Below are 13,952 nucleotides of genomic sequence, written 5' to 3'. Positions count from 1 at the left end.
AGGGAGAGAGGACTTCGTGCCTTGCCTCCCACTGCGCGCAGGCTCTTAGGGGCACCCATGCCTGGGAAATGACTTCTAAGGAGCTGCACCACATTTCCAATACATCAACAAGAACCACAGGGGATCCCCTGCCCCAAATCCCTCAAGTCTGGGGTATATTCTTCTATTTTTCCCCCCTCTTCAGTGAGGGAGTCCCTTATTTAATGATGTTATTTCACCCATCTGAGATCATGCCTTGGGGCACTGCAAAGTGAAATTCCTGTGATACAATAGATATTACAAGGTACAATATGAAATAATAACTACCCAAGATAAACTGTTATACGGATTTAGATCAGCATCTCCTCTTTTGTCTTCGTTCTGGTCACCTGCACTCCTCTCGTACCTTATATCAACCATATTGCTAAGTCAACCTCTGTTGAACGGTCCTTACCTACGTCGATACCGGCATCGTTCCAACAAAGCCACACCTGTATCGGCAGCCCAGAGCCGGGTGGGCCACGCTGACGCCTGCTACGAATTCACGGAGGATTCCGCTTTCTAGCCACACCACCAAAATTCAGAGCATTCGAGGGAGCCCGTGGCTGAACAGGCTGATGACTGTTGTCGATAGCTTTGCTGGAACCGGGGAGGCAGCGCGTGGCCGGGACGCCCCTGGAGCAGCACCCACCCTAAAGCAGCCCGCTGCTTTTATACCGCTGCGGCTCGCACACCTTGGGAAGGGCCAGCCGTGCACGAGCACACACACACACACACACAATGTACAAAACATTTATTTAGAACAGGTCTGCTCGCACAGCATGCTCGGCAGTCATCTCACCCTGCACGCCTCTTGGCGGCGGTGCGCTCAGCTCCCAACCCCCTGGATTTATCCGCTTGCCCCAAACAGACCGCCCCCTCGCATCAGAGCGCAAAACACACCAGAGGAAGCCACCAAGGCAAGGAATCCATCCTCTCCCCAAGGAGCACAGGGCCTGTTTCATCCCGCTCCCCACCAGCAAGCACAGACCATGGTGGGAGCTGGGTTCTGGGCCACCCTGGGCTACCATCCCAAGCCCAGAAGGAAGCAAAGGAAAGCTGCAGTGCTACCCTGGCAACCTGGTTTCCCATACTCGGAAAGAAAAGGAAAAAAAAACCACCAAAACCCAAAACAAAAAACTAAAACCCAAACCAGGAACGGTTCCCTTTTCCACATGGAAAAATCCTTGTTCAATATCAGTTTGTTGGCTTGGAAAAGTCTTGCTGGGGGCAAGGGGAGAGGAGATGAGGAGGTACATTGGGTGGTCCTTATGTAAAACACCACAAATTACATTTTCGGTACTTCCAGCCTCCATTTACTTCAGAGCAGCAGACCTATCGGCAATCAGGTTTCTTTCCCCTCGGTCTTTTGTAAAACCCCATCCCAGGGAAAGCTCGTCCCCTCCCCATGCTGCAGCACCATGCACCCATCGTGTCCTCCACATCACAGTTCCCAGGAAGCCCTGACTGCTTCTGCACCCGCAGACCGAGCCCCTCTTAGTGTGGCTGTTTTGAAAAACAAAAAAAAACCCCAGCAGCATCACAGATTCCTCTTTTTTAAGGCATTTGCTGGCTCTCTGGCACTTTCTCCTGGATGTCCTCGTACTTGGGCGGAGGGGTCAGCGGCTCTATGGTGATAGGGGTGGTGCTGTTCCCCTGCGGGAGGTTTAGCCTGATGTCCTTCAGGTGCAGCTTCTCCGACTTGATCCTCCGGACCTTCAGCGGCTTCAGGCGCTTGCTCAGGCGCGAGCTGTGCCGGCTGGGCTGCCGCTCCACGCCGGGCTCTGCGCCGGCGGCTGCCGGCGGCTGGGCGCTTTCGTCGAGCCCCGTCAGCGATTCATAGGAGGGCAGGGAGATGCTGACCCTGTTGCTCCTGTCCAAGTCTCTGGGCTCAGAATAGCCCACGTTCATCACCTCCTCATAGCTGGGGACGTAGTACTGGGAAGACACATCTTCGTCCTCTTCTTGACTAGAGGGGGGAAAAAATTAAGGCTAGTGGTAGTGCATCATTTCAGCTTCACTGTGGGTAGAGGATGGAGCAGAGAGAATCAAACCACCACCCTCCTCAAAAGCTTAACAAATTAATGGCCTTCTACATTATATACCAGTTCCTTTTTGTTTGACAGATCACGATCCCACCTATATTCAGACACGTTTTTAGTTCCATGTGACGTACGTCTATCTTTGATCATCACCGTCTTTGCCCACGAAACCTCTTTTTCTATTACACAGCAGTGATTTCTCCCCCCAGCAGAACACTAGTTTCTCTCCTCCCCTCTCAACAATCAGTCAAAATACATTTGAAAGGGGCATCACCCCTCTGTCTTTGCCATTTGGATGCCTTTTGGGTTGGGTTTCTGCCTTGAGTTTTTTCTGCAAAGAGATTCAGCTCTGCAGTACATTACCATCTATGCCACAGGTACCTGCACACATATACCTGGCATCGCTTCTGCATTATGAAGTTACCGTTACAATCGAATAGGGAAATACAGTTTTCTGGGTGGGTCTGCACACAGAGTAACTCTCTGCCGTCACCGATGGCAGCTCTCCCCTGCAGCATTCCCTAGGCAGCAGCCAGCAGAGCTATCGTCGTCTCCCGCCGCCTCACACCCCACGTTGTCCCAGCGGCCCCCGCCTCTGGGCACAGCCACAGCCCGCGCCGGGGGCTGCGCCGATACCCCTCACCGCTGAGACGGCCGGGGGCTTCTCCTGCACCCTGTGCTTGCTCAGGCCGTGCCTGCTGCAGCAGCAGCCTTTGCTCTGCTCGTTGGAGTTCCCCGAGCGAACAGGAGAGCCCTGCAGACTTTCACCGGGTCCAAACTCCGTTTCCAGCCGCTGCCGCAGCCAAGAGGCTGCCTGGCACCTCCGGCTGCGCCCAGTGAGACAGCTCGCCCTACGCCTGCCGCTCCTCTGCCCCCGCAGCCCCTCGCCTGGCCGGCCACGTTACGCTCTCAATGTTAACGTTCTGTGTTAACCATTAACCTCTGCTCCCAGCGTTACCCCCCAGCACGCGGCTCGTGTACTGACAAAGCCAGGAGCGGCACGTCTCGGCGGCGCTGGCTTGGCCGCGGCTCCACCTCGACCCCAGCTTACACACAAACACCACCTCCTCTCACCTACAGCACCACAAATACAGCTGGAGTCATTCCTTCCTGATCTCTAAAGGATATCTGAACCCTAAACCACGAGGCACGTCTGCCTTTATTTCAGCACACGCTGCTAGCAGCCTTACTCTCCTTGCTCCTGACCTCCGTGAGGAAGGATAACAGCTCTTAGTTTCTTTCCTGTGCTCAGCCCCACTCCCTTTCTCCCCCAGAAGGCCCACCTGTCCTCCTGGTGCGAGGGCTCTGCAGATACTTGGTGCTGCACGCGAGCAATATCTTCGCTTTGCCTCTTCTTGTCCCGGATATTCAGGCAGATGGAGAGCAGCAGCAGCAGCACGCCTGCCCCCACCAGCACGTAGGCCACCGAGAAGGTCTTGCTCTTCAAAATGCCTCCGGTGCTGTGGTCGGGCTTGCTGCTGTTCCCGGCGTGGGTGGCGGGTTTGTCGGCGGGGCCGAAGCCGGGGACGAGGTTCCAGACGGCCATGATGATGCCGAGGACGAGCATCCCCAGCCCTATCGCCGTCAGGGCGTAGTGCGAGCCGTTGGCCCGCGACTGGGCCATCGCTCCTGCTGCTGGCCGGCCGGGCTGCCCCCTCCTTACAGCATGGCTCGGGTCGGGGGGGGCGCGGGCCTGCTAGCATGCGTGCGGTCCCCTCCCCGGGCAGGCGCTGAGCTCTGGGAAGAGATGGAAAGCGATGATTAGTGCACGGCGGGAGGCAAAAGCCTCGCATCAACCATTTCGGTGGCCACGATAACATTGTTTTATCCCACTAATGCTGCAAAATCTAATTCCACCATAGCTGCGAGAGCACGTCAGGACATAAACACGGCAGTTGGCGGCGGGATCGTTGCTGGCCATTCTCATCACCACCCTTTGCTACTTTCTTGGCTGTAATATCTGCCAACCTTAGGAAAGAAAAGAATCACTAACATTTGCTAAGGACTTAGATTAACCATCCTTAGAGGCACGATAACTGACCTCTTTACAGCACCAAAAAAAAAAAAAAGCAACCAAAAAAATTCATTGCTTATAGAAACGCTCCCTGCTTTAGGGAGCTGTGCTGCCTTAGACAAACAGCTGGTCAATGCAAACTAACCTGAAACCACTCAGAAACAAATCTCTAGTTGTACAACTTCTCTTTTCCCCCCGTTTGAGCTGGAGCAGGGCTGCTCGCGGTGCTGGCTGCCTGCCCTGCAATGCCTCCCTGCCTGGAGAAGAGAAAGCAAAACTGCCGCTCTCCCAGCCAAGCCAACCCCGTGGCTTCCCCCGGCTGCTGCCGGCAAGGGCTGCTCCAACAGCGAGCCCTCGGCACGGCCGCTGCCTTGCTTCTGGCCAGTGCTCGCCCACCCCGGAGTAACACACGCTGGCGGCGAGTCCCCTGGCTACATCCCGCTGACTGCAGCGGGCTCGGGGCGCTCCGAGCACTGCCGTTCCCGACCAGCCGGGCCGCGGGCGGGAGCTCCTCTTCCACTGCCCCGACCGAACAGCTGCGTTTTTTCAGAGTCGCCAGGACCAGATGTGCTCCCTTTCCAAAAACAAACACACGGAACCGCATCTCCTGGCCGCCCGGCCTCCCTGACCTCGGCTTGCAAAGACGGCAGCTGCGAGCGCAACCCCTTCCTGCAAACCATGGGCGAGCGACTCGGATCCCCGCAGCAAAGCTCCCCCATCTCCACCCGCGCGAGCCTTGCAGCAGCCTCCTTTGCAGCCTCCTAGTTTTACACGTGTGCCAAAACCCACGCGCAGCTACGTGAACACGCCAGGGTATTCTCCTCTCCTCCCCAGCCCCAGCTTCTCGACGCTCATTTGTGCTAGAAGCCGCCCTCAGATGTGCTGCTGCTGCGTCCTGTCTCCCTTCATGATCTCACCCTTGAGCACGGCCGTCCAGTTCGACGGTCCCAAACTTCACATTTGCTTGTTTACCTCGAGTGCGAGACTCATTCACAGGGTCAAGGGCCAGAATAAACCATCATTCCCAGAAAACAGACCAGCTCCAGCCACTTGAAGGAAGAAACAACGCACACAAGCCCAGAGAGGAGAAGAGAAAGCAGCAGAGCAACTTCCCCATCGCAGCCCACTCACCATCTCTGCCCCAGCACCGCTTTGGAGGCTCTCTGAGGGATGTCCCAGCCCCATCAGATGCAGCCTTGGCCCTGCGTGGGGGTTGTTGCCATTCACACAGATCAGGGCAGGGCAAAGTCTTCGCTCCCGTGGCCTGTCCGGGGTTATTGGGTGTACATGAGCTGCCAAGCCCTGCCCGATGGGAGCTGCTGGCAGGCAGGCAGGCAGGGGCAAGCCTGCTGTGCCCAGCCCCGCTGCCGGAGTCAGCGCTGGGCTGCTGCCGTGCAGCACCGCCTGCCCCTTGGGGAAGGCACCCCCTGCCCCCTTAACCGGCCCCCGGCTTTAACTCGGCCCTAGCAAGCAGCTGCTGAGGATGTGGCAAACGCTACAGCCGAAAGGTCCTCACCAACATCCCCAGAGCAATCGCAGCTCGGCGGCCCATCCCACCCGAGCGCTTCCGAACCTGCGACTGCCGGTCCCAGGAGCGGCCTCCGTCCTCCTACAGGGAGTCTTTGCCCTCTGCCTGCCTGCGCCCTGCCTGCCCCTGCCAGCGGGGCACTGAGCCTGCCCAGGGAGAGCGCTGCCTACGTCCCACGCCTCCCAGACAGCCCGCTCTGCTCCGGTCCTGCGACGCAAACTCACCGCACTCTGCGGGCTCATGAAATCCTGCACAAGGCAAACTGCATCACACGTCCTTTTCCTTCGTCCACCCTCTGCTGCTTCAGTCCCCACTCCCGGCCACGCTGGTGATGCCCGAGGCTGTGGCGAGGACCACCATGGCTCTGATTAATGAGCACCCCTGCTTCTCATTTTGGGTCTTCCAAACTTGGCCATATGGGAGGCTGCTGGGTTTTTTTCTTTACTTATTTATCCAAATGAGCTCCCATCTCTGTGCTATTTGGCAAGGCATTTCACAAAGAGACATGGGCCAGCCGAGATTTCACTTGCAAACTGCTGTGATGGCTTTGGGGCGCGGAAATTGCACTGCACGTGGTGGGCACAGAAAACACGCAGGGCTGGTAACATTTACCCGTGCTGCGTAAAACTCCGTGCCTGTTCCCGATCTCTCTGGCCTCCCTTGGGCACCTCACCCCTGGAAGCCGACAGGATTTAAGCTTCTACATCATCTCTGCAGTTGAAAGTTTTACGCAGATCCCTCGCTGTGCTGCCTTGAAGCCCAAGCAAAACAGATTAAAGCAGGAGACTTGATATACAAGTCTGTCTCTCCATTGAATTAGCTCTTCTTTTGGCTTTCCAGAGCACACTCCTATCGCTGCTTTAGCAATAACCCTGGTGCCCTGACGTCAGCGGCCAGAGAAGGGAGCTGCTGCTATCTCTGTCTGGTCCAGCGTCCCCGGCGCTGCCTGGAGCAGCAGGGGCAGCCCCGCTGAGACGGACACCGGTCAGCACGGCGAAAGGGCGCTGCAACTTGAGGGGCCAGGGAAGCCCCAAACCAACCACTGACTCACCCCAAAAATCTTACTGGGGCCAGTACTGCATCTCCAAGGTGGCATCTACTGCGGCCATCCCAAGCAGACCAGGTGGAGCAGCACACGTACCATCCTCCCCGATCCAGCGTCAGAGGAATTCCCTGCTCTGTGGCTGCACCAGTTTAATAATCCTTGAAGGATTTTTCCTCCATGATTTCCCCCAATTTCTTTACCAAAACCGCTCCAGAGCACTCCTCTACTGTGCAAAGCCCCCAGCACCCAACCTCTACTCACCATCCTCACACCACGTCAGGCGAGCCCGCAGAGCCGGGGCTCCCGTTGCCAATGTCACCCCTCCATCAGGTGGGCGAGTGGTGGCCGAGCGCTCCACCCCGTCTGCCCCGCGTCCTCTTCCCTCCACCTGCAGCATGGGGTCTCCCCTGCAGCCAGACCCACCTTCGTCCCCATCCCACGCACACCTGCGGCCCTGTGCTGCGCTGGTAATGATTTACACCAGGATCTCCGACTCATTAAACTCCACCGGTGCGGTTGCAAAGCCAGGGGCACCCGTACCTCCTCCGCACTTGGCGGGGCTTCCCACACTTCTCACCAGCTCCCTGCAGGCTGCCACAGCCAAGGGATGTTTGCGACTTCTCTTGGGACGTTTCCTACTTAATTCGGCACGGGAGGACTCAGGATAAGCCCTTTCTTGAGCACCGCACAGCAGCACGCCTGGATGCACCCCGAAGGCTTTTGGCACAGGTATGCGGGTGGAGCGGCAGCAGACAGCATCCCCCCCTCTGCGGGAGACACCAGCCCTCCGCAGCAACGGTCCCACCGCAGGGACAGAGACCCCCCAACAGAGCCAGTCCCGACGGGGCTCCACATCTCGGTGCTCCCGGTGGAACGCGAACCCCGTCGGGGTGACTCACGAGGAAGCACGATACCCATCGCTGCCCGCAGCGGCACCCACGCGCCTCTGTCCTCCACAACCTTTGGATTTTTCCCCTGCCGTGACATCACCTTCCCGCTCACGCTCCAGCGGCAACACCTTTGTCATGGGATCACGAGAGATGAGTCTGCACTTTGGGGAACAGGTCAAACCCCAATGCGGTTACAGGGCACGGATCGAACTTGCTCCCGCTAAGCTCCAGGGCTTCCTCGCTCCCTCGGAGGAGTTGGAGCATGATGCACGGCTCGCAGCATGCTGCCACGGAGCCACGCGTCCCCTTGAAGCCTGCCTCCAAAAACCAGTGTGCAACTCCAGCACCAGCTGTAAAACACCAGACTGATTTTCTGGAAAATTTGGGGGGAAAATAAATCTATTCTCCAAACCTCCGAAGAGCCTGGAGCCCACTGCATGTTGGCTTATATCAGATGGCCAGAGCCACAGCTCACCCTCTTCCCAAGCTGCTTCCAGGGCTGGCGGTGGTTCAGCACCCTCCCCTTCCCAAGTCACAGCCACGAGGTCCTCCAGCTCCTTTCAACAGCAATCCTTGCCGCTGGAGATCAGTCGCTCGTGCGCAGGCATTTCCAGAGAGCTTTACACCTCCTGGAGGTGGGGCTGGAAGTCCCAGGGGGTTTGGCCCCAGCCCTGGGCCAGGTGAGATGATCAGAGGTGAGGGTAACACTGAGCCAGGCTGGGCTTCACCTCTGCCCAGCCCCAGCTCCAGGGGACAGACAGCCCCACATTAGCTCCTCCGCAGCAGCGCCAGTGCGCAAGGCGCTACCTTCATCTTCATGCTTAGACCCAGACAGCCTTCTCATTAACCGCCTTCCCTACTCATTAGTGACCGCAGCACGTCCTCGTGAGCTCGTGCTCCGCAGCCGCCCCTGCGGTGGCAGTAACCTTGCACGGAGCTCTCGTTACACAAGGCTTCAAACCACCAGCAACACAAAATTCCACGCGGAGTCAGAAAACCAACAGGTCAGGACTCAAGCAATATTTTGTCTTTGTTTTTTTGGCCCTTCTCACTGCCCACGTTACACCTGCCCCAGCAGCGGGGATGCTTCTGGCCAGATGCAGCTCAGGGGATGCGGGGAATTCCCCTGCCCCAGCAGAGAAAGCGGCGAGAGAAATACCCAGAGATATCCGGCCGAGCTGGGAAAGGCAGCATTGCTGCTGGTTTGGCCAATTCCTGTTCTCTTGGACAAATACCCGGCCCATTTTAGTGCATCTCACCAGGGAATATGGAGACATGGAGGGACAGCCCCGTGCAGACTATCAGGGCTTTTCCACATTTTGCTGCTTACCCTTCCTGCCAAGAGCGCACAGGAATGCACTCACATTCGTCGTTCTTTACATTTCCTACAGACATTTTTAATTTTATTTTTAACGACTCCTCCTCAGTTGCACTCTTGCAGACAGCACCAGGCAAGAAGCAGTGTTTTCTTAAAACTCTGCATGAGGCGCTCCCCCCGTCCTGGTCCGGTGCCAGCCCACCCCAGAGGGGAGCCCAGAGTCCCCGGCGCTGTGGCTTCCTGCAAAACAAGGGTGTCACGGGAAAGCAAAGGCTGCCCGGCCCCCTCCCAGGCTTAGGATGCTGCAATCTGCCTGGCCGGCCACCGCAGCCACCGCAGCCTCGCTGACGACTGCGGAACAGCAGCGACGGGGCTCACAAAACGCCCCATTTGCAGAACCCAGCGCCCAACCCTTCTCCAGCTGAAGGCATCTGCCGCCACCACCGCATCCTTCGTAACTCCGCACACAGGCGGGCGAGCAGGTCACTGCCAGTTTAGGAACTGGCACAGATCACACGAGCCACAGTAACCGTATCCCCCGAGCCTTAATCATGGCTCCGCGGCAGCCAGCCACTAGCTTGAACTTTGCCATCAAGGTATAGGAAACTACTTTCCAGGATCTTTTTCTCCCTGTAATTTCATTATGGCCATCAGAGCAGTGCTTGCCAGAGACCAGTAATGGACTCAGACCAAGAGTCCTTTTAAATCTATATTTAAGGACACTGCTGTTTAGTCCTGGGGATAATGCTGCCGCAGCCACCGAGACCGCGCCGGCACTGAGACCCTCGCCGTGCCCCAGCCCGCTGTGTGAGCAGCATCCCACGGCTTTTCCCGAGCCCGGCTCACACATGTAGCTGGTGCCAGCCAAACACCTCCTGGCCAGGCTCTGCTAAACCAGCAACAGGGGCTTTGGGGTGTTTGACTCTCCTCTGGCTAGAAAATGGAGTTGACTGACCAGCCTACCCAGCGCACCCTGGCCTGGGAAAGCGTGACAGCCTGGAAAAACCCCAGTGCTTTGCCTCCTTCCTGCTTTCCTTTTGACTCCAATTTGCACCTTTGTGTTTAGGTTTTTGTAGTTTTTTTTTAGTTTTCCTAATCTGCTGTTTCCTGCCAGAGATAAAGCCATTCCCCTCCCAGCAGCCTTCCCATGGTTTTTGGTCTGTGGCCTCACCCCGCCTCCGTGCCAGATAACACGTTCTCCTCTGGAGCCTTTCAGTGCTTGTAGACATTATCCATCTGCCCTTCTGATGACTTCCAAAGTCAAATCTAGCATTCCCGCTGCCTCAGAGCACTTCCCAGCCCTCCTGGAGTGCTTTAAGCAGCTCCTGTCATGCCACGGGAACCTCTGGAGCCTTATCTCCCCTCCGCAGAGCTGCAAGCCACTAACCCAGGATGCCGCGCTGCCATCGGCCTCACCAGCGCTGCCTTCCTCACCCTCAGCCTGGATTTTCAGCAACATCCTTCATCTCACTGCGAGACCCACACACAAAACCTGCTGCAGACGGCAGAGAGGAGCCAACGGGGCAGAAAGGGAGAGACGGGCGACGCAGGGGGAGGGATGGAGCCGGCCGGGCAGCCAAGCGGCGCGCAGCAGCCAGGCACAAAGCAGCACTGTTTAGCCTCTCGGCGCAGGTATTTTGATAGGGATGGAGGTTTGCTGGGTGATTATGCCACTGCACGCTACCTGCGCAGCTCACACAGAATAGTCAGCTGCTTTGGTAGAGCCTCCACACCAGTTTCTGCCTAAGACGTACACGGGGAACAAGAAACGCGTTCAGCAGTGTTCGGGAGACACGTACCCGGGCTGCCAGAGGGACCCCGCGGTCAGGGCTCCGGCTGGGAGTGCCGGCAGACAGCCCTGGCCTCCTGGGATCTCCGCGGGAGCGTGGCTGCTGGCAGCACCTTACAGCATTGCTGTGGCGCCGAGCTACGTTAAGCGTCACTGACACTCGGCTCTCTTCAGGGTACCGACATTCCTCCTTCCCCAGGCACTTCCCTTCCCCAGGATTTTCCAACCCGTGTAATTACCCACAGATAAAATCAAAGGCATCTCACATACTTCCGAGTCATTCGGGTTGATGGCTGGGTTCAACATCCCCACACCCATGCGTTCCTCATTGCCACCTGGGAGGTGTCCCTTTCTGGCCGTCACACTGAGAGGTCCAGGGCAGCTGCGGGTCGCTCAGCTATGTCATAGAGCGATGCAATGCTGCTGCACCCCACCGAGCAGCGGCCGAGGTCTGTGCCGGAGGAGCTTTAAGGACCCTGCAAGCCCACCAGCAGCTGGAGCCTGTTAGCTGAAAGCCAGGACCTCACCTCACCCAGGCTCCACCACGCAAAGCGAAGGGCAGCCCATCTCACAGGCAACGGGCTCGCAGAACTGCTGATCTCTGCTCACGCGGCCGTGCTTCCCAACAAACCCAGCTACGCCGGGCTCAGAGACGCTCACCCCCACCACGTCACCCCCACAGAGCAAATACCAGTGTCTTTGCAGACAACTGCTTCAGGGGACACCGCCAAGGGCCGGCGCTGCTCCCCCAGGCCCGGGAGCTTCAGCAGGGAGCAGGCGACCCTCAACACAGCTTTTCCTCGCACGCAACCTCTGCAGCAGCAAGACACCTCAACCTACTTCTGTTGCATCGGCGCTGGGTGTACCACGATTCCCGAGACAGCCTGTTTTTAAGTCAATATGGGGAAGACACGCACTAGGATCATACCTGACACACACAAACATGCAGAGCTGGCTTAGAAGGAAAAAATCACCCAGGCAAAGCTTTCAGCAGAGGCCAGTAAACCCACTCCCAGCAGTTACAACTCCCAGTGCTCGAAGGCTGGTGAGGTGCTGTGACAGAGGCCATGCTTAGTGCAGGCAGAGCGGGGCCGGCGGGCTTCCTCCCCTCCCAGCCACCAGCACCGGGCTACCGAAACTCGCAGCCCACGAGAAACACCCACCTGGCGGGGTTTCCGACCCAATCTTGCCTTCCAAACCCAAGGATACGGCGGTTCTTCCCATGCCCATCGAGACAATACGGGAATTAATCATTGCAGCAGGCAGAGATTGGAGCTTCCTAAAATAATCGTGACCGTCACGGCCCGTATCCCAACACCACGGTGGGGGAGGGTGTGCCAACCCGGCACGCACCTGGGGTGACTAACCACACACGCTGGGGGCCACGGCTTCACCGGCTGCAAAACACCCGCTGCAGCTGCTGACTCGCTTTCACGGCAAGATTTCCTTCTAAAGCAACACTTAGGAAACATTCACAGATTTGCCGGAGCCCTCTGAAGCTCCAAGCGTCTTTTTCTTTTGCAGTTACAACACGATAGGAAGAACTGAAACCCTGCTGACTGGCGTTCAGTTCCCAGGCCGCCCGGCATGGACCTGCCCTGCACAGGTTTCCTTCTGTCTTTGTTTGCTTTCCAAACAGACTCACGCACACACCGTCCCTTGCACCTTCCCGGGGACTGACGTCTTTGAGCAACGGGCTCGTGATACGTGACTGCCCTGCCACGCTGCCCTCCGTGGGAGCCGGCCGCAAAGACACTGCGGGGTTTGGTGTGGGGCTTGTCTCACACCCTCCCCTTCTTTGACACTGAGCTGACCCTTCCCAAAAGGACAGCTACTCTTTTCCCCGTTCTTAGGAAGGCCACCCTGATACCCGCAGGGGCTGATGAGGTGCCCCAAGCCCATGTGTCACGAACGGGTGACAGCAGGGACAGATCCCCACTCTGACACCCCAACCCTCTAGCGCCTGCTCACCCGCTCTCTGGCCTGGGATGTTTCCCCCGCAGCCTTCCCACGGCTGGTTTTACCTTCCCGAGCTCAGGCTGAGCTCCAGCCAGCGACCCCTTGCTCCTCTGAGACCCCACGGCCCCCCACGCTAGGAAGGTCCCAGTCCCAGCAAGGTGCTGGGGGTCCCGCCGGGACTGAGCACTGCAGAACAGAAACTAACCGGGTCCTGTCCCCTGCCCTGGGGCTGAGTCCAGCCTGGGTCTATTCCCAGGACCGAGCTTAGACCCTTGCCCTGACCCGGTTCCACCCCCAGGCCCCAGGCACGACGGGACCGAGCCCAGCCCGACCCAGTCCCGGCTCTGACCCCTCCCAGTCCCCAGCACGACGGGACCGAGCCCAGCCCGACCCAGTCCCGGCTCTGACCCCTCCCAGTCCCCAGCACGGTGGGACTGAGCCCAGCCCGACCCAGTCCCGGCTCTGACCCCTCCCAGTCCCCAGCACGGTGGGACCGAGCCCAGCCCGACCCAGTCCCGGCTCTGACCCCTCCCAGTCCCCAGCACGGTGGGACCGAGCCCAGCCCGACCCAGTCCCGGCTCTGACCCCTCCCAGTCCCCAGCACGGTGGGACCGAGCCCAGCCCGACCCAGTCCCGGCTCTGACCCCTCCCAGTCCCCAGCACGGCGGGACCGAGCCCAGCTCGCCCCTGCTCCCCTCCGCCCTGGCCCGGGGGCGACCCACCCGGGTCCCGTCCCGCGGCTGGGGGTCCCGCCGCCCCCGGCCCGGCCCCACGTACCTCCCGGCGGCGGCGGCGGCGGCGGGTCCCTCCCGGCCGGCCCGCCCTGCCCTGCCCTCCCGGGGCGGCGCTTGCGGGGCCCGGCCCCGGCGGCGGGGCGGCCCGGGGCAGCGCTTCCCGGCCCCCGCCCGCGGCGCGACCGGCGCTGGAAACCGGGAGGCTGGGAAGGGCAAGGGGCAGGGAGACCCCCGGGGGGCTCTGGGGGGCAGGGAGACCCCCGGGGGGCTCTGGGGGGCAGGGAGACCCCCGGGGGGCTCTGGGGGGCAGGGAGACCCCCGGGGGGCTCTGGGGGGCAGGGAGACCCCCGGGGGGCTCTGGGGGGCAGGGAGACCCCCGGGGGGCTCTGGGGGGCAGGCAGGCTCTCTCTTCCCCTCCTCCCCACCTTCACAAGTGTTTCCAGCCCCCCATCTCCCCGGCTCTTACCCGGCTGTGAGCAATTACAGACCGCCCGGCCCCGTGCAGACCCGACCCGGGAGGAGGCAGAGGGGAACTCGCTTTCCTCAAGTCCTTTAACATCGCATTAGCCTGCCTGGGCTCACCCTGACCGTTGCTGACACGCTCTCCTCCGTCCC

General features: G+C 59.2%; 1 protein-coding gene across 2 annotated transcripts; it reads right to left on the bottom strand.

Annotated features, from left to right (window-relative positions):
• Positions 1–757: 757 nt before the first annotated feature.
• On the bottom strand, positions 758–13,474 carry TMEM51 (transmembrane protein 51). 2 transcript variants are annotated; one of them, XM_064470554.1, is made up of 4 exons: positions 5,827–6,438; positions 5,206–5,338; positions 3,344–3,797; positions 758–1,987 (listed from the first exon to the last, which is right to left on the bottom strand). In XM_064470554.1, the coding sequence occupies exons 3-4, from the start codon at positions 3,682–3,684 to the stop codon at positions 1,576–1,578; spliced, it is 753 nt and encodes a 250-aa protein (XP_064326624.1). In that variant the 5' UTR covers positions 3,685–3,797; positions 5,206–5,338; positions 5,827–6,438; the 3' UTR covers positions 758–1,575. The 2 variants fall into 2 exon arrangements, with proteins under 2 accessions (XP_064326624.1, XP_064326623.1); XM_064470553.1 differs by lacking the exons at positions 5,206–5,338; positions 5,827–6,438 and adding an exon at positions 13,381–13,474.
• Between the last annotated feature and the right edge of the window lie 478 nt (positions 13,475–13,952).

The sequence above is a fragment of the Phalacrocorax carbo genome, chromosome 20 (genome assembly GCF_963921805.1).
Source record: "Phalacrocorax carbo chromosome 20, bPhaCar2.1, whole genome shotgun sequence".
In the NCBI taxonomy this organism is placed as follows: domain Eukaryota; kingdom Metazoa; phylum Chordata; class Aves; order Suliformes; family Phalacrocoracidae; genus Phalacrocorax; species Phalacrocorax carbo.
This window is presented reverse-complemented; position numbering and strand designations above follow the sequence as displayed.